This window comes from Rhea pennata, chromosome Z (genome assembly GCF_028389875.1).
Source record: "Rhea pennata isolate bPtePen1 chromosome Z, bPtePen1.pri, whole genome shotgun sequence".
Classification (NCBI taxonomy): Eukaryota; Metazoa; Chordata; class Aves; order Rheiformes; family Rheidae; genus Rhea; species Rhea pennata.
Window position 1 is genome coordinate 33,735,132 of NC_084702.1, and position 27,722 is coordinate 33,762,853.

The 27,722-nt window shown below is 38.5% G+C and overlaps 1 protein-coding gene across 2 annotated transcripts in view; it reads left to right on the top strand.

Moving 5' to 3' along the window:
• Positions 1-729: 729 nt before the first annotated feature.
• Positions 730-27,722, top strand: part of SYK (spleen associated tyrosine kinase) — a 33,484-nt gene continuing 6,491 nt past the window's right edge. Inside the window, exons 1-8 of one of the 2 annotated variants that reach the window (XM_062599593.1) lie at positions 730-1,143; positions 2,638-2,798; positions 11,940-12,078; positions 13,512-13,593; positions 14,013-14,062; positions 18,950-19,018; positions 25,926-26,019; positions 26,709-26,886. In XM_062599593.1, the coding sequence (XP_062455577.1) occupies positions 730-1,143; positions 2,638-2,798; positions 11,940-12,078; positions 13,512-13,593; positions 14,013-14,062; positions 18,950-19,018; positions 25,926-26,019; positions 26,709-26,886 (1,187 nt within the window). The remainder of the gene's footprint in view (positions 1,144-2,637; positions 2,799-11,939; positions 12,079-13,511; positions 13,594-14,012; positions 14,063-18,949; positions 19,019-25,925; positions 26,020-26,708; positions 26,887-27,722) is intronic. The other variant, XM_062599594.1, reaches the window with a different exon arrangement.

Sequence of the window (27,722 nt, forward strand, 5' to 3'; positions counted from 1 at the left end):
TTTGCTGTCTTCTGTATTTTTGTTGGTGGCGTGTCTTCATATTACTTTGATATAAGTAAGCTTCTCAAATGGTGCATCTTCATATTATTTCAATATAAGAAAGCTGTTTGAAATAAAAGTTTTCAAAATGACACTGTCATATTAATTCGTATTTTTTCACTATTAAAATGGCACAGCTGGTATTCTGTGAAAAATCTATCAAAGAGGAATGTTAGCTATTTTAATACATGACTTTTATCCATTCTTAGCCTGTTTTTACACTAGCATAAGGTAGTTCTAAAGATAATTATAATGGCACAAAACTGGAATGAAGAACTGTTCTCAATGAATCTTTCCTACCTAGTTAACTCCTTTTTCTGGGCAAAACGTCACGGCCAGAACAATAGGATAAATAGAAGTATTCAGTCAGGTAAAATGTCCAGAGTCCATATGGCTAGAAAAGGACCAGAGGAGAGGGAAAGAATTATAGGAAACTCTGATAGCGTTATAGGAAACTGCTATGTTACTATATAAGAGGGGGAAACTTTCCACTGGGATTTGGGAAAGCATGTTCTAACAAATGCAAACTTTTTCCGAAAGGCTTTTCAGAAATACATTAGCAATACACCATGTGTGAGCTACCATATTACCAGTTTATCTCCCTATCTTTTTTTTTATGGCTGATACTCATGCTGCTTTATTTCCTTTCAGATATAAAACCTTAAGTTGCTAACTGGAAAGAAAAAAATCATGGCTTCCAGCACAGCTAACCCTGCTAACCATTTGCCATACTTCTTTGGCAATATTACACGTGAAGAAGCTGAAGAGTATCTGATGCAAGGAGGAGTGAGTGATGGACTGTACCTGCTCCGCCAAAGCCGGAATTACCTAGGTGGCTTTGCCTTATCCTTGGCCCATGGAAGGAAAGTTCATCATTATACAATTGAGAGGGAGCTGAGCGGCTCGTACGCTATCGCAGGAGGGAAGTCTCATGCAAGTCCTGCTGAACTCATTAACTATTACTCAGAGGAAGCCGATGGCCTTATCTGTCTACTGAGAAAACCCTTCAACCGGCCACCAGGCGTGGAGCCCAAAACAGGACCGTTTGAAGATTTAAAGGAAAACCTCATCAGAGAGTATGTCAAACAAACCTGGAACCTGCAGGTAAATTCAGAGTGGTTTTGCCATAAAGTTGTCTTTGAATTAGTGTTCGTTTCCAGCTGCTATGTAGTAGTTCAGGTCTGATGTAATGCAGTTATAATTGTTTGTGTTTTATGAGCAGTGTTTTTTTCCCCCTCTCAGTACATTGCAGTAACTTGGCTATAAGTGTATTCTTTCCTGAAATGTGGCAAGGATTCTCACTTTTTAAAATGCCTTAGGTTAGCTTAGCCTTACCTCCCACTGCACTAACCTGCACTGCTCAGATTCCCACACAAGCCAAAAAATAATAAAGCAAATGAATGGCATAGAGGAACTGTTTGTTTACTTTTGATTCTGAGATTATGTGGCTTGTGTGTGAGTGCAGGCAAGCACAGCCACGCGTTGACTTGTTTTACATCCTCGTCTCTTAGCCTGCATTGTTTCTGTTATGCTTGTCTAGCTTGTGCGCAAGATAGAGTTTTATATCTTAACTGCAAAGCATTGGGTAGACTTTTTTTCTTTTTTTTCTTTTTTTTCTTTTTTTTTTTTTTTTTTTTTGATACTGCGCATGTCAAGCAGGAATGTTCAGTGCCAAGAAGATTGGCTTTTTTCCTGGAGTGACTGCAAAGAATTCATTCTTAACATAGACATTTAACGTAGAAACCCTAGCACAGAAAGCTGCAGTAGGAATATTATTTCAAAGTGTCTTACCATTATCAACTCTCAGAGTTAGGCTAGCTTTCTCATCTCCTCTGGCATTAGCAACTAACATTATGATCCCAGTGGTGCAAAATTCTCAGAGTAATGCCTAAGCTAGAAACTTGACACTCAAACTATCTTTATTGCAGCTAGTGCTGAAGTTTACAGATTTTTCTGATGAGTCTGAGCCCAGTCTAGGTAGAAGTTGATGAATTCAAGATGAAACCTGGTGAAACTAGGGGGGGTTGCCCTGAAATGCTTGACCAAGTTTAGAAGTGATGGGTTCCCACCCCCTATAGGTGGCTTTAGATTATACCTAAAACATTAACATAATTCACTTTAAATTTGGGAATGCCCTGACTGCTTTGGGAAATTGACATTAACATCTTTAACATAGATATACTGCAGCAATACAAAGCAATTTGTGCTCATTCAATTTATTTCAGTAATCTGCCATAGGAAAAGTAATATGGAGGGTTTGTCACAACATTTTAGAGCAACACTGAATGTATATTTAGCTATGTCTTATTAACATAAAAATACAACATAATTAATTTTCAATTGATATTGATAAAAGTGCTTGATTTACTGGTTATTTTTCTTCTTGTTTCGTACTGGAGACACAGGAAGAATCCCAGACTTGTGATGTTTAGGTTAGCCTGTGTTAGTTTCTATTTCAATATTTCTATAGCAACCAGAAACAAATAATTATTTACCAGTTTTGGATGCCCGCAAAGCAATCCAAAATTGTGAGTTTACCTCTAATGTTCCTATTGGAGAAAACAGTTTCACTGTCCTTTTGTGATTTTCTCGCTCCAGGGTCATGCCCTTGAACAAGCTATCATTAGTCAAAAACCTCAGCTGGAGAAATTGATTGCCACTACAGCCCATGAGAAGATGCCTTGGTTCCATGGGAAGATCTCTCGGGAAGAATCAGAGCACCGTATCCTTGTAGGATTAAGAAACAATGGAAAATTTTTGTGAGTACTTGCTTTTTGGTGGTACTGCTATTTGCCAGCAGTGTTTCTACACAGTTCCCATGAATGAATTTCAAGTGAGAGTCTGCCCAAGGAGATGGCCTGTTCACGTGAGCAACCAAAGTCCAGCAGGACGTACATCTTAACCATTCCTATACTAAGCAAATGTCTCCAAGGTTAGTTTTCACTTAACTAAAGGCAGGAAACCATAGCAAAAGCATAGGTCACTGTTTTTCTCAGCAAATATTGAGTTTAATTCTAAATTTAGCATCAGAGAGCTTAGTGTCAAGAAAAAATCATTGAATAGTAGTTAGTGTCCTATCAAAGTGCTGCCTAACTGTCTCCGTTAGTGACTTTTGGTATCTATAACCGTCAGTTTTCCCAGGGGCAGTGCCATTGCTCTGTTTTGCAATTAAGCAGTAGAAGGAATCTCTTTTACCTTGATGATTCCATTTTGTGTCTGTCACTTGAGACGTTTAGAAAACCTCGTTACTGGAATTTGTAAGCACAAACATGTCATTTAGGATGGTGACTAGTAGCCATCACAGAGTCATCTCTATCATCTTGTGACGATTGGAGCTAGTCAAAATCAAAACAGCTTTTCTTCAGGAAAATCCTGATTTGAATAAATCGGGGTTTTACATTTTGCCATTTTTGACAAAAAAATAAAGGAAGTATTAATATAATCATCAAAAACAAAGCTTAAAGATGATGCTCAAGGAAGGATCTGTTAGACCTACATAATTCCTGACAGAAATTTCCTACTAGCTACATGATGTCTTCCAGTGCTTCTTCAGTACCAGCTATTTCGTTTTATCATAATGCTATTGTTGTACCAAACTAATTGTTGAAGTAGATGCAGCCTTCTAATGTTTCTCTGTATGTAGGATAGGTTGCATTTTCAGTCTTAATAATTTATTTTAGGAATTGATAACTCCTCTGAATCTTTTTTCTAGTTGAGTTAAGTCCTGTCAAGTCTTACCTAGTGACACTTCAAGTGTACTGAAGTCTCATTTCTTGAAATCTCTTCCTCTCGCTCAGTCCTTGAACTCTTTCTGTTTTATGGTCATTCTCATCCAAGTTACCATGTACCCTCATATTTTCAGCTCGTTGTTTCTTAGAATCACATCCAGAAGGTCATTTATCTAGCTGTTTTCTTTGCAATTTGTAACCACAGTTATGGAAGTTTGTGCAACCAGTGTTTCCAATTATCACAATTTCCTCTCTTTTGGAGACTTCTTCCACTAGCACAGAAGTTTAATTGACCTGATGAAAGTAGTCACTGTAATGACTGCCAGCACACCCCTCCTCCAGTCCGTCTCATTTTCATTCCCTTCTGACTTTGCTAGTCTGTGCCCCAACTTTTTATACCTAGGGGCAGGGTGCAGATGTGTAATCTTGAAACAAAGCAATGACTCTGCTTTTTCGTGACCTACCTTTTCAATAAAACAAAAAAACTCAAAAAACTCAAAAAACTACCCTCCATATTAACATCTTACCAAGTCTATGTTATGCCAACTGAGTCATCATGGTGATCACTTAATAATATTAAACTTGCTACTTTTGCAGTTTACCTCTTGCAGGTTTCAGTGTGGTCAAAGTGCTTCTCTTCAAATTTATTTTGATTTTTATCACTAGACATTTGTAATGTGACGTGATAAATTAGGCAAGATGATTTTTTGCCAAGATTATAATTATGTTTCTGAAAGTTCTAACTCCTTTATAAGGGAAATATGAAAACCTTTCTTTTTTTATTTAGTTTTTTCCAATTCAGATTAAAAGAAGTATCAAAAGTGACATAATATCTCATAGTATGGAATTTCTGTGATTATACAAGATCAGACCAGAGTTTAGATACTATTTGTAAACAGCTGATCTGATGAGTAGTGAAATCTTATTAAGTACTTCATTTTGACCAAAACCACCTCTACCTGATTCAGCAGAAATAGTCCAAGGATTGATTTGGCCCACTACCTATGACAATTCTTTTACCTGAGGAGAGCAGAAAAGTAGGCTACAGTAAGAAAAGCTTATGGATAAGGCACAGGAATCAAATATATGTGGCTTATTTAAAACGTTATGCAAAAACTTGGAGGAAAAAAAGGAAGCTACTTTTCTTCAAAAAAAAAAAAATGATTGCTTAGCTAGTATTTCCTCAAAACGGGGTTGAGGTTTGGAGTGAACGACGGTAGATTTTAGCAGACTTGATACTTAGAGTCTCCCTTCTAAACCCTGGTCTCTTCTTATATTCTCTGAGCATTCATACAGTTCTAAATAGAATTACTATTACTAATGAAGTTTTAAATAAAAACACTTTCTCAGCATTTTCCTGTTCCCCTGTGAGATGGCCTAGGAGGCAGTTCGGAGCTGTTTGCGACAGTGACCTATGGAGGGAGGGCAGGTCACCTTCCCCAGTGAAATTGTCCATGTCAGTGATTTTGTGTTGTAGATGGTTCTCTTGAACTTCAAAAGGCTTCTTTCAGATCTGGTGGATAAACCCTTGGAGGAAAAGATGCTAGCTTTAAGGCTCTATTTAAACCATCACAAGTGCCACTGGAACTTGGGTAGTATCAAACTATAACTGTGGTAAGTTCAGCTTGTGTCCCTCGTGTTAAGGACAGCCCTGCTTACTTCTGTATTGATAGGTACTTTCAGACGTATTAACTGTCCTTGCACTGGTTGCCTACATGGCACAGTTTTTAGAGCTCACTAACTACTTGGCTGCTGTTCACTTTCATGCTCCTTTACAAAAAAAAATCCTAACTCAGCAGCCAGAGCAGCAAGAAAAGTAATCTGTTGCTCATATGTTATATTTTTCTGGAGCTCTTCTAGCTCCCAGGTCAGTAGACCTAGTGGCTCAGAGCAAATAACAAAGCAACTTTTAATTCAGTCTTCTTCTGCTTCCTGAAATGGTTTGCCTAATCTGGGCTTGCTCAGTAGAGATTGAGAAATAAACTGTGCATTTGTTAGCTAACTGAAGCAGTAGAAGCCGAATTGCCATGAGTGCTAGAAAGTTGCTTTGTTTTAGATTGCAGGCACACGTATCACATAATTTTTCCTTATCAAATAAGAGTGCATGTCAGAATCTTCTGTACATCTGTGGACTGGACACTGTGAATGTAGCCGCTCAAGGATTGTTTTTTTTTTTTTTTTCGTGCTGGTTGAGACAGTCAAGCCAGGTAGCTAACTGAAGGGTATAAATGTCTGAAGAAAGTTCACTTGTCACAAGTAGAAGTTGCAGGGCAGCCTGGAAAGTAAAAGGGAAGCTAGATATTTTCGAAGAGGTAAGGTACTACAAAGTGTTCAGCAGGTCCATGAACAGGTCTGAATTAAGTACTGATATATGACAAACATCATCCTGTTTATTATTGGGGAAAAAAGAGAATTTTGGAAGGCTAGAGTAAGCCTTATTTACCCAGAAATCTGCTAGCTGCATGAGCTGTCTTAACATAAAACCCAGTGGGGGAGTCTCTGTGTGAACACATCCAACATCTAGACTTCTTCAGTGGTATTTTTCAGTAATACAAGATTATCTAATCTAGAACTTTTTTGTGTATAATCAATACAAAAAATAGTTGGGAAGATTTCTGATGGCAATTCAGAGTGTCAGGAACAGCATCAGAAATCTAACACTCTGTCTCCTCCTCCAAGCCACTGGAAGAGTACTGAAGTAGCTGGGAGTGCTTTGCTAAGGAGTTTTCAAAGGACTTTTTGTCACGACTGAGAAGTCAGTAAAAGAAGTATGCATGCAGGTGCTACAGAGTTTGTTATCAAAGCCAAGTAGAAGAAACAATGGCACACGTGAAATAGCAAGCAATGCCCACCGCTTTGAGAAAGAACATTCATGGGAAAGATTGCCACTGTAGCTACAAACTTTGGAGGAAAATATCTAGCAGCAGAATAGAAGTAAAATACGGTATCTCTAAAACGAGCTAAGGAGTGACTGAAAATAGAGGACCTGATTGAAATCTCAAGCCTCTGTCAGCTTCATTAACATTACTTTTCATGCTGTGTAGGAGTCCCCGTTTTTAACCGAATTCTGATAGATGGTAGTTTTTCATGAAACTTTGTCTAGTAGGGGGCACAATTATAGACTACGGTGATCAATGTTGTCTAAACTATCTGAGGTGATATTGTCAATATTATCTATGTGAACATGTGTGTGCAGAGATCAGGTAAAAAATAAACTAAACATTTGCTAACAGTGGCAGACCAATAGTAAAAGAAAAGTTAGTTTTCTCTGCAGTTTCATACAGGAAAGAATTGTGATAAGTGTGTGGTAGCTTTTGACATATCTCAGTTTGTCATCAGTGATGACCACTTTTGCTATATGCACATACGATCTTGCAAATGTGTTAAGAACCATATGCAGAACTTCAGAAGCCTGAAGAAAAATAAATAATCTTCAGAAATGCCGTTAAATGTAAAAAGTCAACATTAGGGAAATTGTAGGTGAAGGCATTACATAATCAGCAGTTTAGTTTGGATGTACCTTATATATATGTTCATAGTCATATATAATTCACATAAAATGCAAACAGTTGTGCAAGAGAAAAAGTAAAAAAAAATCATTTTAGTACCGTAAGAATATCTTCAGTATGTGACTAAATGTGCCAAAGATGACAAGACTAATTCAGACCATTAACATGTCTGCACTATTCATCATGGCATCTCATGACCTCTAGAGACCAAGCTATCTTTTATATGTCACAATAGTTAACACTAGTGATACCATTTCAAAGTAACCAGCTCTGAAGTGCAATTGTCCGTAAGAGAGTGCATGTCTTTTTTTTTTTTTTTTCTTCCATTTAATCTGTGGTGCTGATACATGTAGCTGTCTATATTTGCATTATTCTTACCATCTTTTCCTAGTCATTTCCCACTGCCAGAGAGTTTACCGAGCTAGGTGGACCATTTTCCTAATCTTGCAGAGCCTTTTTTTATCTACATCTGTCCTTATTATGTCTGTATCTGTGAATTTGACTGGGCATTGTTGACATCAGGCATGAGGAAAAGATTCCTACTAAACATGACCTTAGTTAGGAACCTTAATTAATGATGAAGCTTATCTTCCAAATGTCAAGCAGTCACTAGGCTTAGAAGATGACCATAAGGATTTTCCAAGATAAGTAGTGAAATATAGCCTGCGCACCCTGTTGCTGGAGGTGCTGTCCCTGCAGTGACCGCAGCTCTTCAGGAGAGCTGTGTGTTGATCTGCAGTTGGGAACTGGAGGGCTGCAGCGGGGCTGTAGCTTCTCAGAAGGGCTAGCTCAGCACTGTGTGTTTCATCAGCGGAGCTCACTCAGAGGTATGAAGAAAGAATATGATCCTTAGCCGAGATAGCTACTGAGAAAAGTCCGTTTTGCAGGTGCAGTTATACAGAAAAGCTATGTGTTTAGTTTTGGGAGCAGCGTAGCATATTTTGCTGGTGGGGGGACATCACCAAATTAGGCTGCAGTGATGCAGTCCTGCTCACTAAGGTGTTTCATCCTTGTAGTGCTTTGACTGTGTAGTGCAGCACAATAGTCTTATTAAGAGATCAAATTTTAGGCTGCAACATAGATAGTGACAACATGCAGCTGAGCTGCCTCTTGAATTCTGTAATGTGCTGGCATTTATGAAACAGTTCTGAATACGATCCCAAACAGGAGAGAAATAATGATGTGCATGAAGACTGCAGTCAATCCATTTTCTCCCTTGCATGATCTTATTACAGATGGCACAGAATTCATTCCTTATTGCCTTCAATGTTCAGTGTGCTGCTGATCCTGGAAGAGATAATGAATAGCCATATTGTAAATAACATTGCAAGAAAGATGCATCTAAGGGCAGACAAGTAAGCAAAGGCTGGAGTTTGAGAAGCGGTTGGGAATGTCAAGATTTTGGCAGAAAAGAAGTTGTCACTGAGCAGGGAAAGTGGGGCCAATAACAAACTTTCTCACACCCTTGGGTTGAGGAGTGGGATTACTTTCACACCATTCTTAAAGCTAGCATTTTACCAGTTGATTTCCTGCCACTGCGGAATGCTGCGGCTTCTTTTTTCTATACAGTCAATGAACCATGTTACAATAGCATTTTTTTAAAAAAAAAAAAAAACCTTCAGAGATTTTTTTTCCTTTAGAAAGAAAGAAATCCTTGGGCTTTTTACTTGGAAGCAGAGAAAATTGAGATGTAGTTCTTTTTGCTTCCCAGCAAAAATAGAGATTTTACTGAAATAAAGAATGGATAGTTATTTGCAGAGCCCGTAATGATACTCCAAATAGTTACTGGTTGCTATTTAGGTTACTGTCATAAAAACATAGGAAATAGCCATTTTGGTTTAGATTGTGGCAGTAAGTTCTGTGGGCAGGCTTTTAGGACCAGTAAGCTCTCTGATGGCCTTGGGGAACAGGGCTTGAGCAATCATTTGGCTGTTGCGTGAAAGCACTTGACACTTCTACTCCTCAGTCACATTTTGAAAGATAGCAGGGGCTCCTGCTGCTGTATTTGGTAGGGATCCAAATTGTGCTGGAATTGACAGGGCCCAACTTGAGGAAACACCTCCTGGATCACAACCACAAGAGAACAAGGCTCTTCGGGACCTTGATCAAGCATAGGCATTAGATGTGAGACATTTTTGTACATGCAGTGAAAGATCTGTCAGCCAGAAGTTGCCATGACTGTGAACTCCGGATATCTTCAGAGTTAGGCAGCTGCAGAGTGAGGGGAAAGAAGGATCTTAGAAATGCAACTACAACCTTACCACCTGGAGCTCTGCCTAAATCCTGCACTGGATACTTACAGAGCAACCTGAATCTGTGCCATGGTCCTAAGAAATCAGTACTCTGTTCTCCCACTGATGTCTGTACTCTAATTAATGTTCAGGGTACCTCCTGCAGTAGTAACAGCTGCTGCAAAAGGGAATCTGTTTCAGCAGAGCTAAACGTATTGGAGCTGCTATTTCTCTCAGTGAATCAAGAAGGAACCTTGTTTCTGGAAAACTTCATATTGCATTTTTGTCATCTTACATGTGCTTCATTCTGAACAGAGGTCTGAACTCAACAAAATGACATTCATTTGTGTTTCAGAGACAATGGAAACTATTTCAGACTATTCTGAAAATACTTTTCTAAATCTTGTCTGCTGAAAAGCAAGTCAGAGGAAGACAAAGTGAAAGTTACTCTTCATTTTAGCAGACCTGCTGCTCTCCATTGGTCAGTCAGCACAGGAAATCAGCTAAGAAAATACCTGTTTGTCATGAAAAACCACAGGGTGTTTCAAGTTGCTTTACAGGCAGTAGGCAAGATAATTCGGTTTAAGAAAAAAACTCTACTTTCCTCTTCCTTTGGCCAGTGTCCTGTTCACATCTTAGGCAGAGAATCACTCTACTTGAAAAAGAGTTGCACAAGTAGTTCAGATGGAACAAACCCTGTTTTACTTTAGGCTTGAGTGAGTCAGCTGAGGAGCAGAACTTACCTTGGCAGTTTCTGGAGATGTGATGCTGAGTGGTAAGATTGCACCAGCGAAGCATCCCAAAACCTTAGTGGGAGTGCCCTGCTATATTTCTTTTCAAGGCTTTTGAAAATTCTTCAGTGTATCATAGCTTCATAATAGTAGTTACCCCCATTATTTGGTGGGATGTAGCTCACTTTTCTGTAGATGATAATTGCTGATGCATGTAATGACAGCTAATCTCAGTTTTCGTGTGAAATCTGAAAACTGCTTGAAGGATAAAGTTGGTGCCAAAAGTCTTTCCTCTTGCCAAAAACCCTAAGTTTTGAAAACAGTTTTCTCAAACCCTATCGAGAGGACTTTTGAATGTTTCCTTGGGGGAGATTGAAATTTGGGTTTGGTTGATTTGGAGACTTTACTGAGCTGCCCAATTCCCCAGAGAGTCCCGGGAGATCGGTGGTCGAGTGGGTCACCCTGTGGCACGCCTGGGGCTCTGAAGGCCCTGCCTCATCGGTGTCACCTGCTGCTGGCAAAGTGGGAAGCGTGAGGAGGAGGGGAGGCGAACTCAGTGGAAAGTGAGCGGCTCTCTGTCAATGCTGGAGCAAGAAGTGTTTCATTGTTGCTGAATCTGGGCTTTTGGGGAGAAAAACCTATCATTCCAGAGAAGATCTAGCTAACTCTCTTGCCATCTTTCTGGCAGCAGCAACTGAATACAGGCAACTTGTATTAAAAACAAAAATCTACTTTTTAAATGTAGAAATGCCAAGCCGACTATGACAGAGCTAGCAGTAAATTCTTACTCTGGGTCTAATCACCAGAAGACGTTGACCTCAATGTGAGCTAGTCCTGAGTGCATTTAAAACAAGTGTGCAGCAGGGCACAGGCATTTCAGATATTGCTTCCAGATCTCCTTTCTTCTACCATCCTGCTCCTGCTCTGATCTCTTCCTGGCGAAATTTGGATGAGCTGTGTAACCCAGTGCCATATGTGAATTTCATGGGAAATCTATGACAATGCATTAATATTGTTAGAGAAATTACAAAACGAATGGTTACTGAAATGTGTGATTTATTTCCAGTTCTCAGCCGTGACACTTTGTTTAACTGTAGACTTATAATCATGTAAACCACAAGCTGTTTCAGTGCACAAAGAAAGAATTTCCCTTTTACTTATGTTTCATATTATGTTCTTTTAATATTTTATCTTTGCTCCTCACTGTCGTCTATGTGTTTCCAAATAAAAGATAAAGGAGAGAAGTCCGGAGTTAATCTATTGTTTTTAATTGTAGGTCAGCTGTAGAAGAGATTGAAGCAGAGCTACTTATATGTGCTGGATCTGGGTGTCTGACTTCCCTGGGCTCTGTGGGCCTGGAGTGCACAAGTCTCCATGTGCTTCGCAGCTCAGTGAGCACTTTGTGCCTACCAAAGAGCTCCACATGGTGGATTTTCTTTTGTTGTTGTCAGATGCCCTTTGGGAGGAAAAAAAAAAAAAAAAAAAAAAAAGAAAGAAACTTTAGGGAATTCTATCTGAAAACAAATGATGCTAACAAAATTAATTGAAAGGTTTAACAAAACGTCCTCAAAGTTGCAGTGCAGATTTTGCCCTGTTTCTTACTTGGAAAGCTTATAGGAAAAAGTGATACAAAAAAAATCTTTATCCCCAAAGCTCATTGGTAGTAAAGAGTAACCCTGAAAATCTCTCTTCTTCTTACAGAATCAGAGAAAGAGACAGCAATGGTTCCTATGCTCTGTGTCTGCTCAATGATGGAAAAGTACTGCATTACCGTATTGACAGAGATAAGACGGGAAAACTCTCTATACCAGATGGAAAAAGATTTGACACCCTTTGGCAGGTCTGTTAAGTTTGAATCACTTGGGTATCTGTCATCATGTTTCTATATAACCCGCTTAGGCAGTTTGTTTTACTGTGCTGTGCGTCAACAATCTTTAGCTAAATACCAACATGTTTTGGCGGGTTATTTGCCATGCGTTTCCAACATTTTGTGGGTTTTATACATGAAGAGAATCTATGTTAATGTAGAAAGTTATGCAAATGTACAGATTTTAATCATTTTTAAATATGTTGTTGCAGCTTGGCTTAGTTTAAAATTGCTCTACCTATTATTCAATGAACTGATCATTCCCTAGGATGAAAGATCATTTGCATTTTAAAGTGACCATATTCAATAATAGGTAAGGTATAGTCTTTCACCAATGTCCTTTATGACAGCAAGCAATAGAATTCTAGGAAGTACAAAGATTTAGGTTGCTGTACTCACACTGCACTCCTTAGCTTTGAAGTTCCCCAGCTTTTTGGCTGAATAAACATAGTTTGCTAAGGGTTACCACTTAAATATGTCTGAATCTTGGCCAAGATTAAGCAGTCAAGGAATGGATAGCTGACTATAGCTATTATAGGCTATAGTCTATAATAAAACTGAATGCTGTAGAAATGACTGGGTAAACTGAAAATGTTAAATGAAATGAAACCCTTGCAGAAATTTGCTATGTGCTCTTGCTTAAAATTCTGTTAAAACAAATAAAGTGAATCATAAATCTAAAATGTGAGAATCTTTACCTGTATATACTAACTCTTAGCCTTTTCTATAAATATCCATGTCATTCCTGCAGTAACTGTGAATCTGAGAGCAGCTATGACATCTTAGTATGTTTTTTGAAAGTGGCTCTAACTGCTTTGCTTGCTGACTGCCTCCTTCCCTACTCAAATGCACAGGGCCACAATAGCAATAGTGTGCCTGTGATAAAATGGCAAGAGACATGGTGAGGACAATCCAGAAAAACATATGGCCACAGCTATTGGTACTATACGCTTATTATTAACTATTTACATCCTGTTGTGATTTTGAGGCCCCAGAAAAAGCTTTTTACATTGCACAATTCCTGCACTATAGTGTTGCCCATCTATATTAAAAAAAAAAAAAAAAAAAAAAAAAGGAATGGGAAAAAACAAGGAAGAGGGAAATCAGAAGTATAAAAAGAAGTGGTTTGCTCAGAGTTAGAGTTGTTTAATCCCAGAAATCCTGTTCCTTAGATTCAGCCACAGGATTATCTCAAAAGCCTACATCTCTGTTAGAGAGAACTAAAGATGAGATAAGAGTATGTGCACTAAAGATCTGCTGTATGTCCAGTTCATTTGCTGTAATGTATACCAATTACAGTACTTGTGCACACAATTTTAAAGAAGCAATTTATTTAATACCTATGTTACCTTTTCATCTCTCTCTCTCTCTTCCTCGCTCTCTTTTTTTTCCTCTCATTTTTGTAGTTAGTTGAACATTATTCATACAAACCAGATGGATTGTTAAGGGTTCTAACCATTCCTTGTTCACGACTTGGCTCAGAAAATGGTGAGTTATTCTTGTTATTTGCATATTATATTCCTATTATGTGCATTTTTTCCACTTTCCAGATAGGTAGGTGCAGATTACTGTAGATTTAAATTAAAAATGACTATAAAATTATAAAAATTCCCTCTGTCTTTCTGGTCAGATACCAGTGCCATGCTGAGAGATAATAGGCCCTTACTTCTCCACTCCTTTGAATCATTACTAAGGCACTTCACATATTTTGCCTCTGTGGCATTAAATCTCAGACATGGGAGACAAAAGCAAAGACGATCGGCCAGGAGAAGCATTGCAATATGATTAAAAACTAGAAAGTAGATTCCCAATTTGTTTGGGAATTTGGGGAAAGAACAAAAATTATTTATTCTTACAGTACCTTTCCCATCTTGCTCAGTATCTTTCTGTATTTGGCTCCTTTGCAGATAGTATTATTTTTGACACTCGTCTTCCATCTCCTGGAGCCCCTCTTAAGGTAAGAATAGATCATGGTATAGCAGTAATATTAATTTTAGAAGGCTTAATCTTATGCAAAACTCTAGGAGTCCTAATGCTTGGATATCACTGCAGCAGTGAATTTATTTTCTGGGGACTGTTAAATAAGTAATAGGTAGAAAAGAGTAAGTTTAAAATAGTCTAACATGTTTGTTCCTTTCGTCAGTTTTGCACTGAGCTATTCAGCATTTAATTCTGTGAATGTGTTTTATACTCAAAATGTATGTGAAAATCAGTATTTTTCATATGCAGAATGTTTCTTTGAGTGAGATTTGATTTTCAAGTTTTGGATAAAGAGTTTTGGTTAAAACTATGAAAAAGTACAACAGTGTTTTCACTGATTGCAAGGAAAAGAAATGCTTTCTTTCATTAAATGATCACTACAGTCATATGAAGTATTATCTCCAGAGGCATGGAGGGAGACTTTCAAAGGAAAAGTTTCAAAGATGGGAAGAAGGGGCAGCAGTAGTATATTAAAGCTCTTGGAAACCACTGTCCTCTTAGTGAAGAGCCACCTGAGTTGTGATACAAAAGACCATCTCATTCAATTATAGCTGGCCTAATCTGAAATAGGGAGTTTGACTTAATCATTTCATGTCTTCGAGAACAGTCTAATCATCTAGGTGCCTCACTGCTATTGTTGCCATCCCACATTATAGAAACAAATGTTTTAGTTCAAGTAAACCAATTACATTTATTTCAGTACTCTTGAGTCTCCATGGGCCCACCGAGCAACCATATCATGCCCCAAGTTTCTGAAAATCGGGTGCCTTTTAAAGTTATTTGAAATTACACACTGAAAACCATTGCAAGTTACACACCCAAAATGATTGCCGTTTTTAAAATGTTGTCTCAAGGTTTGAGTCTGAGTCATTTACAAAGACAAAGCTGAAGTTTAAGCATGTCAGACTGCATGCGCACCATCTACACGCAAAGTTGCAGTGACAACCATTTAGTGTAGGAGTATTACATACGTGATAGGTTGTCCGGAGAAAATTCTGCAGCTTAAACACAAATGAAAAGTAAATGCCTGAAATCCTTAAAAATCTTACTTTAGGTATTTAAATTTCTCAAAGAAGTAGCCATGCATCTGACTAAACTGATTGGTGTTTAGGACTGTGTAATGAAAGAAGATGGGCCAAACTCTTCATCAGTGCCATTGGAATTATACTACCCCAGTTGTTCACATTGCTTTACAAATGAAAGACTTGGTCCTGCAAACAGGGTGTGATTAATTCTGACTAATTACAGCTGTCTCAAATGAGACAGCTCACGTCAGACAAACCTTGGAGGAAGAGACATGTACCCATCCACTTGTCACTTTATCCCAAAATTGTCTCAAAGTGGTGGAATGATTTTCCACCATTACATGCCTGCTTTTTCTACTGAGAATCAGTCCAGATTAGCCAAAACTAAATGCCTTGTTTTTAGGTAGCTGCAGTTAAGTGAGATTAATTCTACCCTTAAACAAGTGCTTTTCTCACAAGTAGTCGACTTAAATACACTTCTTCATGTGAGCAGTTTTACACACAGCCATTAGTGTTTTCAGGATTGATAATCTGTTCAGTAGATTTAAGACTTGTCATGATGGGTAAAAGGAAAAGCACGTTCTTAAATCTGAAATCTGAATTCTGTTGTTTCTTTAGGAGTTCTTGAAAGCAAAGCTGCTCTCAAAGGTACTTTCATATAGTGGAAAATGTAAAGTGGAAAATTTTAAGTTAATATTACTATATGGAGCTCAAAAACTACAGGTAACATTGCTAGGTTCTCATATATTAACATCCTTGTGCAGAAACAGTAACTCTCTAACTAAGACAACTCATGCGGCTGTTCTTGTACACAGAGCTTGAAATTCCAGTGAATTCAGATTGCAAAACCAGAAATGCATAAAGAATGAATAAAAAAAATTCATACAAGAATGAATAAAAACCGGAGCCTTAGGTAGAAAGTGTGCAGTCTATCTTCACATTTCCTACACTATCACAATTAAGATTTAAGTCTAAAATTAAAGAGTTTTTGACAGTCTTGAAGCTCTGCATCTTTTTGATCTTGCAAAATGGACTGCAAATGTGTGAAAAATTCAGATTGATTCTGATGAGTTAGAGAAATGACCTGGAAAAGAAAACAGAGTGAAATTCAATAGGAACAAGTGCAAGATAACTGCACTTCTAATAATCAACTGCAGAATGTGAGCTGGGGAGCAGCGGTCAGTTTTCAGAGCATGTGGGGCCTATGGTGGATCAGAACAGCAACAGTAATCATCAGACCAGCATCATCATGCTGTTACAAAAAGGAAACATCATGAATGCTTCCAGTTGTTCACCATTAGTACAGTCTCAAGTGGAATAACTTCTCCAATTCTTGACACTGCACTTCTAGAAAAATGTTGTTGGACTGGAGAGAATCCAGGTCAAAGCAGTAAGAATGACTATAACTTAGGAGAAAAGATTGCCTAGAATAAAGAAGGAAAATAGAGGGACTAGAGGGGCAGAACACAATTAACTGCTGAGAAAGAGAAGAGAATGGTCTGTTTGAATTCTTCAACCTTGCTAGGAGAAGCAGTAATGGATTTAAATGGCAGCAAGAGAAGTTGAGACTAAACATAAGGAAAATCTCCCTAAGAGTTGGATGTTAGTGCAGCACTGAAATGAGCTCTTTGGAGAGATAGTGAAGGCCTTTGGAGACCATTACAAGCAGGATAGAAGACCATCAAGAATGACACAGCAGACCTTTCTAGTAGCAGAGGGACGTTCTAATAACTTCTGATGTTCCCATCTAGCCCAGCTTTTCAATGATTTTATGACGTATTCATACCTGAAGTAGACTGGTGAGAAATTCCAAAGCCTTAGTGGAAAACGTGCCCAAATCTCAAGTTGATTTGAAGTTAAGAAGGTTGAGGACCAGTGTAGAAATATCAGTTGCTGGATGATATGCAGAGTAGATGGTCTATATAGGTAATTTAATGCCAAAATGTTAGCTCTTGAGGGCTTGGAATACAATTTACAACTTCAGCAAAGTGATTTTTGTGGTAGCTCCAAGAACAAACAAACAGAGAATATTAGTTCCCAGAATGCGACCAAAGGCGACTAGGCAAGATACCGAAGTTGTTGGTGTTGTCCCCTTCTTTATCATCTGGACATCTCCTTTGCAGTGATTCTAATACGCCTCAGCAGCAAAGGAACAATCTAGTGCTGGAGGTCTGTATAGGAGATGCCTTCTCCATACAGGATGTGGAGACTGATTCCTTAGTATTTCTGTCAGCAGTGCCATATGTGGAGTAGGATTTTTCTTGCCTTTCACTTAGAGGCTCCATAATTTGATTTAAGGTGATTTTGATCCCATCTGACTTTGGAGATGCTTTTTTTTTTACTCCCTGCACATCATCCCAAAAGTATTTAAATATGGAGACCACGTTTTGATATGAGCCTAAAATCAGCTGTTGATATTGCAGTAAAGCTGCAAACATCAGGGCATTCTCCTGAATCCTCTCTTCACTTATTTCAGTATTTTATTTGTTTACCAGATAGTATTAACATACTCAAACCTTATGAGTACAGCCTAAGTTTAGATTGATACTATTATTATCCTTTTTTAGCTTTTAAAACATTCCTCTTAGAATGCGTTTGTAGTTCTAATATACTCATTTGAGTTAAGCATTATTACTGTCAGGCTGGTGCAGATAGCTGCAAGATCAAGCACTAGGAGTTACTGTTGCCAGAAAAGTATAATGAACTACATTCACCTTGTGCAAAAGGTCACTTAACCCCTTGTAGGATTTATCTGTTGCAAAATGATAGCTAGTAAGTGCTCTGGGATTCTTCTGTTCCTGTATGGAAAGAGCATTTCTTGCCGTAAAAGAAAAAAGCAGATTCAATAAGCTGTTTCAATATGCAGTATCTGAATTTTGATACCACAGCTATGAAGACTGTCAAACATAAAAAAAAAGTTTCTGTTCTTCCAGCCAGAATAGGAAATGTAGGGTTATGCTTGATGCTTTAACACAAAAAAATTGGGTTTTTTTGTATGTGAAATCATTTTTTTTAAGGAAAGCTGGGAAAAACCCCATGTCTATCCAGTCGTTAGTAAATTTTCTTTGTATTTAGGAAAGTTCAAATGGGATTATTCAAAAAATTCTAACATCTAACTGTAAGTCAGTTCAAAGACTGTTTAATGTGACTGAAAAGGGGGCTCAGATTATTATTTTAGTCTGAGCATCAGCCTAAACGCTTGATCACTGTAGTACTGCGTCAAAATCTTAACCTGGCAGGTATGGTCTCTCAGTGACACTTAAAAATGATAATTTATTATGTTAAATTAATGCATTTCTGTAGAACATATTTGCATTTCCTTTAAAGGTATCTTTATACAGGACATAAGTGCACTTGTAAAATCCAGAGCCTGTTCATTTTTGTTTGGAATGACTGTCTGTTTATGTGCTTTTTGCTTCAATAACCACATTATGTTTGTTGTAAAATCAAGGTATGCTTGGTACATTAGTCTTTCTCAACAGACTAAGGTTATTATCTGATTTACATTGCTAAATGTGTTTCATTGGGACTAAATTTCAATAATGGAGACAAAAGAAACTCACTATGTGAGAGAGCCAGGTAAAGGCCAACGCTGTTAGATTTAAAAACTGCCTCAAGGTATATCTACAGATTCAAGGTGGTTTGAGGGTAATGTAGTTTAAAGAAAATTTAGTATTAAGATTTCACAGAGTACTTTGCATCTTAAATGTACTTGCAGTCATAAACAAAAGAAAGATTGGGAGTGTTTTGTTCTTGCATATACTACGTCTGTTTTATAAAGTACCTCTAGCTGTTTTCCTGACACATTTATTGTTCCTCTTTGACATTGTGGTTTCTAGAGTTGGGCAAGAGGTGGAATTATCTCAAGACTCAAATCGTACACCTTTCCAAAGGCTGGCAGCAAAAAGGTGCATCATACAGTCTTTTTAGGTTTTTGATTGAGTTAAAAGGACTTACACTTGGCTAATTTCACTTCTTTTTTTTTCTTTGGCTTGCTGATACTAATTGTCTGTCTTGACTACTAACAATCAGATTGTGAACGTTTTATGATCTTTCTGCTTCTTTCCTAATCGTATGCATAATCATGGCCTTGATTTTATAGAATTATAGCAATGGCTTTAAAGAGGTTTTAAAAGCTTGGGGGGGATATTTTTAAATAATTTCTCACATCCCAAAATATTAGCACTGTTCTCCACATATCTGCAAATAACATGTAAGTGACAAAATGTACTTTTAAAAATAGTCCCTTATAGCAGAACAAAATGATACTTCTAGTGAGAACTATCACTCCTAATCAGAAAATTGGCTTGCTTACTAGGCTATTAGTGAGCACATTTAGGGAACAATTTATTCATAACAATCATAAAATGTATTTTTGCAGAACTTGTGTGCACAAATCTTGTTAAACATTGAAGTTAATTACATTTAGGGAACTGTAGGCTGTTGGAGGACTAAGCAGAAGGGGGGAGGTGACGAGAAGTCAGCGAGTCCAAGGGAGCTCAGTCCTCTATTAATGAGGGTGCTGCATGGCCGGTAAATGATGCTGCCCAGTAATCCATGTAGTTGTGAAGCATGTAATTAAGGGCTTTGTTTGCATGCTGAGGATAACGTGTGTGTCCCTTTTCCACCTGCAACTCTTTCATTTCGTTTATTTATTTATTACCATTTGCTCTCGAACAAAAATGAGCAGGCACAGGAAGCCCTAGAGATATATTGCTGTTCCAAGTGGAAAGGTAGATTTTGGCATTTACTATATTTGATAATATTGGTAGATACCAATTACACTTGTTTTTCTTAATTAACTTCAGTTCGCTCGTATTCTGAGGCACAGGTAGTTGTTGACGTCTGCACATCTCCCAAGGTCTTGCAGGACCTATGCTTCATTTTTAATGTACTATCTGCATGTACCAATGCACATAGAGTGTGTCAGATCTTTCTAAAGCCACCTGAAAATTTTGGCATAATGCTGCCTGTCAGCCAAGAGGGATATTTTGGTTTTGTTCAGAAAAGTGAGTGCTGTGGGGTCTGAATACTCCAGGCATGGGTTGAAGAGGTTTGGTCACTGCCACCTGTTTGCCTCGTAAAGCCTGTGCTTCTCTTTGGTTGCTCTCTGCAATCCCATGCCTACTTGCTGCACAGAACAGGCTGAAGCATGGTGGCAGAGAAGGACTAATCTTTTTAAGAAAGTAATTTCAGGAACCTGATTTGGTCATCATTTATGCATACTTACTCTGAATGCTCCCACATTGTGTGAACCAAACAAATTTCATTATGCTTCCGAACTATAGTCCCTGAGCAAAAGGAAAGCTCAGCTAGTACCATTTCCAACATTTGCCATCCCCTAACCCTGACATGTAGCATTTCCTTAAAACTTGCTTAATTAGGAAGACAGTTACTTATCAACATATCAAAAACTTTCAGACAATAAAAGGGGCAAATCATGCCATTATATTTATTCAGACTAGGAAATTGTTTTTTAAAAGTTCACAAGCTTATTGGGTTACTGGTTTAACACCCAGATCAAAATATTTCCAGCTACAATACTCACTGGTATGGAGTGGCAATTTAAATGACAATTTAAATGAACTGGTGCCACCTAGTGGCTATAAGGAGTCTTAGTCAAATCTCAATGAGTCGTTGGCTAATAAAATCTTTTATCATGCTGAATTTTGGTAGGCAGTTTGGTTTGGTCAACAAAGATTTTATAGTCCTACATACACATCTGGGTTATTACAAATCAGAACCACTGACATGAAAAGAAATCACACTTGCTGTACTGATTGCCCTCACTATAAAAATGAGATTTAATGAGAAGCAGGGAGAGCCATTTCATTCATATGTTAAAGTACCCAGTAAATGAATCTTGTTTTGATTGTAGCAACTAGATGCTATCATATCTGCTCTGGGATTATCCTACTAAGGCTTTATGTGTGGATAGAAAGTTGTATTCATTTCACTAGAAAGGTATCTTTGAGCCTATACAAACTCTCTGCCTCCTACTCTCCTCTCATTGTGGATACAGTTATATTACTATAAAAGTGCTTACACCAGCGTAGGCACCTCCTAACAAGGGGTAAGGTAGCACATTTAGATAAACTAAACTGTGTATACTTGAAAAGTTTAACCAATACTAATTAAACCCTATCTGAAAAAAATCCCATGGATAAGGAAATAGGACAAGCACACACCATTTTAGAATAAGAGTATAAAATGACAGCCTGCCCAGTAGTTTACTAGTGGTGTGCATACCACAAGGTATCACACAGTATGTGCTGTTTTTAGCAAATTCATCTAGTAGACTCTCTTCTTATATTCCTTTTAAATTAAGAGAACAAATCCACAGTCATTTTATTCATTCACTGCTTTCTGTAAGAATAGCGTGACTAATCCTCTAGCCTATCTGCTGGTCTTATAAAGACAAAGCTCCTTTTGTTATAAAAAGACCTGCAGGATTAAACTTGCTGTTTTTAAAGCAAAGGGCAGAAAACACTCTGGATTTAAATGCTAGTTAAATAAAAAGCAAATTTTCTTGTATTTTTAGCTAGATCACAGTACACGTAATGATATGCACCTCCTGCAGCATTTCTAGATAGCTTCACTTGAACTGAAGAGAATAATTCCAACTTTCTGCTAGAACATCCTGTTAAAAGGCAAGCAGTGTGCTGCATGCCACAAATGTGTAATTGGCAAAAATTTTTTAAAAAAGAAAAAGAAATATCCTGAGGGCCACACAGTATTCCCAAGTTACTAATTTGAGCTGAAAAGGTACCTGAGAAACAACAACTAGCAGTTCAGCAAGAAATGTTAATAAAAAAAAGCTGTTGTTAAGCTATTTAATCAAACTGGGTAATATCATTCCACACATATGTATGTATTAGTTAACTAAGCCAGCAGTAAGGATATATCAGCTGCTATCATTCATCTTAAAGATTAGCAGCTCTGAGAAGATTAATAGAGCCAGTTCAAAACTTGGTTGGATTTGGTGTCTCTATGTCACTCCCAATTCACAGCTCCAGAGTTTTATTCACAGCAGAGGAGTGATGCACTTACATTTTCATGACCAAGAGCATCTGACCCTTTCTGAGCCTTTCTTTTGTTGTTGAAGCACAAAGGAGAGGAAATGTCTTTATACAGAAGTGTCTTTATACAGAAATGTCTTTTGTCCCGTGTGACAGGACAAGAGGCAATGGGCAGAAATTGAACCACAGGAAGTTCTGCCTGACCGTGAGGGGGAATTTCTTCCCTGTGAGAGTGACGGAGCCCTGGACCAGGTTGCCCAGAGAGCTTGTGGAGTCTCCTTCTCTGGAGATCTTCAAGGCCTGCCTGGATGCAACCCTGTCTAATGTGCCCTAGGTGACCGTGCTGTGCAGGGAGGTTGGACTAGATGATCTCCAGAGGTCCCTTCCAACCTTACTGATTCTATGATACCCCTCCATCTGAGGAGTCCTGTGTGACATGGCCAGAGCTGTATGTTTACCAGCTCTTCTGTACTGCTGGAGAGCTTCTTGTGGGTTATAAGAATTTGGTGCACGTTAGTTCCACTTGCCCAGTCCAGAGCATGGCATTTCATGCTGAGACCTCAAATCAGGGACATGCAACTACTTCTCTAGTCCCAGAGAGAGTTTGCTCTCTAGGTTCTTACAAAGTTGTTGGGCTTGTCCATTATTGGTAGAGCCTCTTGCACTTACTACATATTTTTGCCTTGTTGTTCAGGGCTAATCAAGTCAAGCAAGAGATTATACAAGGTGTCATAGTGGAATTACCAGTTGGTGATTTCTGTCACTACAGTTCTAGCTGCCAAGTGGTACTGCAAGCACTTGTTCGAGCACCAAGTTCAAGTGCATTAAAAATCTTGAGCTTATCATTTTGAAAGGCCTTTCCCAAAGTGCTTGTATTGCATTTCTCTTGAGCTTCTGTTACAATGAGGAAAAACAATACCCATTTTTTTTCTCATGTAAAAACCAGGGAGATCTGCTGAAGCTGTATGTTTCCATGGGCTGAATTTTTATTCCTTGTTAGGTAAAAGCAGCTGCCCTAACTCCAGAACTCACTGGGATACTTGTGGAAAGAAAGAAAATAGGGCTACCATGCTTCACTGGTTAGCTTGGAGCTATGGCTGTAGAAGCATGACTTTACATAGTTGTGACTACAGGAAAGATTTCACTGTTTCAGAAAGGGATGTACTGCAGGACACCCCACAAGGCTTGAGTTGAGAGATTCTCATCACACTTTTTGGTGCAGTTTGTTAGGGAGACTGTTCAATCCCTTGTCCTTAACAGTTTGACTCTAGATTCCCATTTTATCCAAAAGATAAAAAATAATTCTTTATAAGATGTTTTGTTAGTATTACAGCTCAAGCTGGGTGCCTCCTCCGAGAGACCTCAAAAGGAAAATTCCCTGGCTATTTATACCCCTACAGGTTGAGTTCTTTGTCCATTCTCTGATTTGTTATACCAATGATTGCTCAACAGGTAGTAGCTTCTTCACTCTTGGTTGGTTTCCCCGTTGTCTCCAGGTGGAGTTACGGTATTCGCTGATCATTGTTGAAGCTGTTTTCTTACTTTCTTATCTCCTTGTTCCCTCCTTGCTCAAACTGGCTCAAACAATTTCAGGAAAATTCAGTGATGTGTGGCCTTAGGCTTCAGTATATTTAGCTAAGTAAATTCAGTAAATTTAGTGCTAAGCAAATGCTATTACATCCAACACAGTTGAGGAAGCCCCAGAGCAGTGTGCTATCTTCTAGATGCCATCTTGTGAATACTTTGTGTTTCTATTGAAGAGATTATTTGGACGATAAAGTTGGCCAAAAGTATCTATGTACCCTTTGAAACTGCCTCTGAAGATACAGCATTTTAGTCCCTTTCCTTAGGTGGTCAGTATATTTTTGTCATTTTCTCCCACTCTTCTTTCGGACCCCTTGGCCAAGAATTGTTAACCAGAAGCTTCCATAAAATCAATGCAGTTTGATGATTTCTACCCATTAATGATCTGTCTGTCCACACGTGTTAATATCAGCTTATATAGCTTTGTATACACTTAGTGAATTAATTGATTCTGCTGAGGTGTAAGAATATACTTTTGGAAGATAGAATAATGTCATTTTTAAAATACAAATATACTTAGCTTAGCAAGAAAGAGAATAGCCAGGAAGTTGTCCAGTGGAATTGTAATCTTTTCTTCGTAGTAATACTGAATAGGTCATAGTAACTAGCAATACAAAAAAAACATCAAAAAAACTAAGAAGGCTTGACATGTGCTCAGAAGGCATACAAGCGATAAAAAATGCACAGACTAAAATTACTGTGGCCTCAGTAAGTATGATTCCATCTGATTCCTTTTTGGCACCTTAGTCTTGGGGCTGGCTGGTGTGTTTAGCCCCTGACCTAGAAGCAGCTCATGGGTCTCCTGGCTTAACCTGATTGCAGCCGGCCTCGTGGTGCTGATCCACAGGACTGAGCATCATTGCCCAGAATGATCCCAAGTGTTAGCCACCTATGCAGGGTTTGCTGTAAGTCCACGTATTAAAACCACTTCTGCATCACCCAACTGGGTAGATCACTTCATTGTGTTTAATGGTCTGCATCACCTGGATCAGATGCTTTCTTTGCAAAATGCTGGTTCCCTATGATAAAGCTCCTGCAGTATCCAATAATTCAAGCCTTAACGGTTCTCAAGCTCTCTTTAACTGAAAACTGCAACTTTGTCAGAGGGCAACTTAGGCCACTGCAAGTTTCAGTTATTAAAAGAGAAAAAAAATGATATACTCAAGTATTTGCAAAATAGCCTATCCAGTGTTTTACAGGTACAGTAAATGCTTCTTACTGGAGCTCAGCAACCTGTTTTTGATGTTCGAATTTCTAGTTTTGAGTGACACTCTGCTATGAAGATGAGATCATTCAAACTTAGGCCTTTTTTCCTTTTCCTCCCCCCTCCCTTTTTTTTTGTTTGTTTTATATAAAGAAAAGGGACTAAACTGCAGAAAAGGGTTCTGTAATTCCCTGTTTTTGAAAGGATCCTCTCACAGTCCACAGACAGCAGAGAGTAGGTTATAAATTTCTGTTACCTATGTCATATTGTGGTGAACACCCCTGCAAGAGCCATCCTCCAGATGAGGAGCACCAGAGTAGGCTGGCTTTGTGCTTGGGTGGGTTTTGTGAGCTTCAGACAGAAGAGTCAAGGCAGAGGGATGGTATTTGAACTATACATCTCCAATGTGGTAGGGAATTAGGTCATTTTCTCCCTCCCTGGACCATCACAGAGCAGACAGACTGGCCCATAGCATCTTGTCCCTGATGTTGATTTTTCAAGTTTATTAAAATAATTTCTATTTACCCTTGTTTCCTCGAAGTAATAAAAGTGAAGTTATTCTGTAACACCCACAGGAAAAACAGTTGTTTTTTCTTTCATTTTAATTTCTCTATGACCTAGATACGGAGAGAGATTATAGTGGGGGCTAGAGGGAGAATAGATTAAAGAGAAATCCTTATGACTTCTAGTGTTACATGGAAGCATGTAAATTTAACATCTGCAGGATAAGATTTGTGCATGACCCATTCCAGTTAATTCTCTCAGATCAAATGCTCTGAAATATTTGCAATAACTTTTTATGCTTTAGCGGTGTGTGTTTTATTTGGCCTGCATATTTACTCAAGCAATAATCTCCAGAAAGAGATAAGCTTTGTTTGATTCCTTTCTTACTCTCTGATTCTCACCTACATGTCTCTTGCAATCATTATGCCATATTCATCTGGAAAAAAGATACATTTAACTTACCTGTTCGTTGCTAAACAGACAAAATCTATTTGTGTACTACAGCAACAGTCACCTATTGCCTACTCCACTGATGATTCAGCATCTTTTAATCCTTATGTGCTCCAAAGGACAAGAACACTCATGGGCGCTGATAAAGGTAGGCAGAGTAATTGTGCTAGAGGCCTCTGCTCCATCCACATTTCTTTGTTTTCTTACATGTATTCCATGCCATTTCATTTACTGGTATAGCCAGTATCATAGCTAGAGCCTGGTAGCAGAGTTTGCCAGATATCAGCATCTGTAACAAAAGTGGATTAGTAGAAATCTCTTTTTTCCTGTTGAAGTGGAAGACTTTTACCTCCTTGACTCGAAAAGCTGCATCTTCCCAGTTGGTGAAAAAGAATTGTGCCCCATTAAATACACAGGGCCAAGCCAATGTCTAGGCTCTCTGTAAAATGCAACGAAAAGATGAGTGCAGAAGGAGAGTTTAAGAAGTGCCCTTTACCTTAGTATTTCCCAGCACTGCCAAGGATCCATGCACCTAATGCGGCTACTGCACATAACATAGGAAGAGATGTCTTCTGGTTTCCCTTTTATCCAGTTGCTCCATAGTTATAGCATTTCCTCAGGTGCTTTTATAAAGTAGAACATCAGGTGGAGGTCACTCTTTTTTTGGGATGTCTTAAAGTGCTTGTAGCTGGATTGCATGTGGATTCTCATTAATACTCTCAATAAAGCAAACCCAAAGATGTGATTGATGATCCTGAGCCTGGAAAGAGTGAATATAGTACCTATGGTAGCAGAATATTCTCATAATCTCTAATTTGTTTATTACTTGAACTGCAGCTGATCAGAGAGAGGCCTTACCCATGGACACTGAGGTCTACGAAAGTCCATATGCTGATCCAGATGAAATGAGGCCAAAAAATGTCACTCTTGACAGGAATTTGTTAACCCTGGAGGATGGGGAACTTGGCTCTGGCAACTTCGGTACAGTAAAGAAAGGGTTCTATAAGATGAAAAAGTAAGTGTTCCCTTCTGTTTTTATGGCGTCTAATGTACAAAAAGTTTAGCCTGTTTTTTTGGAGCAGCAAAAATGTTTGCATGTCATTTGGTGTGTCAGACTGTACCTACAGGAATTTGGGCTAAAATTCACCAGCTTTTCTTCTTTTATATATTCATTTTTCTTTTGAATTAAGGAACCTTTTTGCCTATAGCAGAGTCATCTTCCAGCCATTACTTTTGTCTGTAAATCGGGGGATTGCCCCTTACGACTATTTACTCTCCTGGCAGGGATAGTGTAGTGGGGAGCCCTCTGCCTTCCTCTGTAATTTGTGTGGGCAGTCATGGTACTCAGCATTTCCAGTGTACACAGCCTCTCTATGAGAAACAGAGAGCTGTGGACAGCTTACTTGTAGCTAAGGGATTTTTTCCTTAAATAACTACAATAAATACCTGGGTTTTGAGGCTGCAATGTCAATTTTCAAGAAGACAGAACATACTGTGGCCTATCTTACCATAAAATTGCTGTCGGAACAGACCCTGTTTACACTGGCAGATACTGGAGCTCCTGACAATTTATGCATTTTGCATAATCAAATGCTATCAGTATGTTGTTTAAGCGCCTGGACTGTGTATAAGCTTTCAGTGTTAAAAGCTGGAGGCATATTTTTAACCACAGGCTTTCAGAGCCAGGATTTCCACTTTTTCCTATACAGGCTGAAGGGATTTAGGTGGTTGTGGTGCAGGCTTGTGTCTTTGCTAACCTTGTTTCACACTGGTGGTTCACAGTTGAGCTCTGTCGGTCTCATCAGCGACTGTTTCACGCAGTTGCGTGAGCAGGTTCCAGCGGCAGGCTCG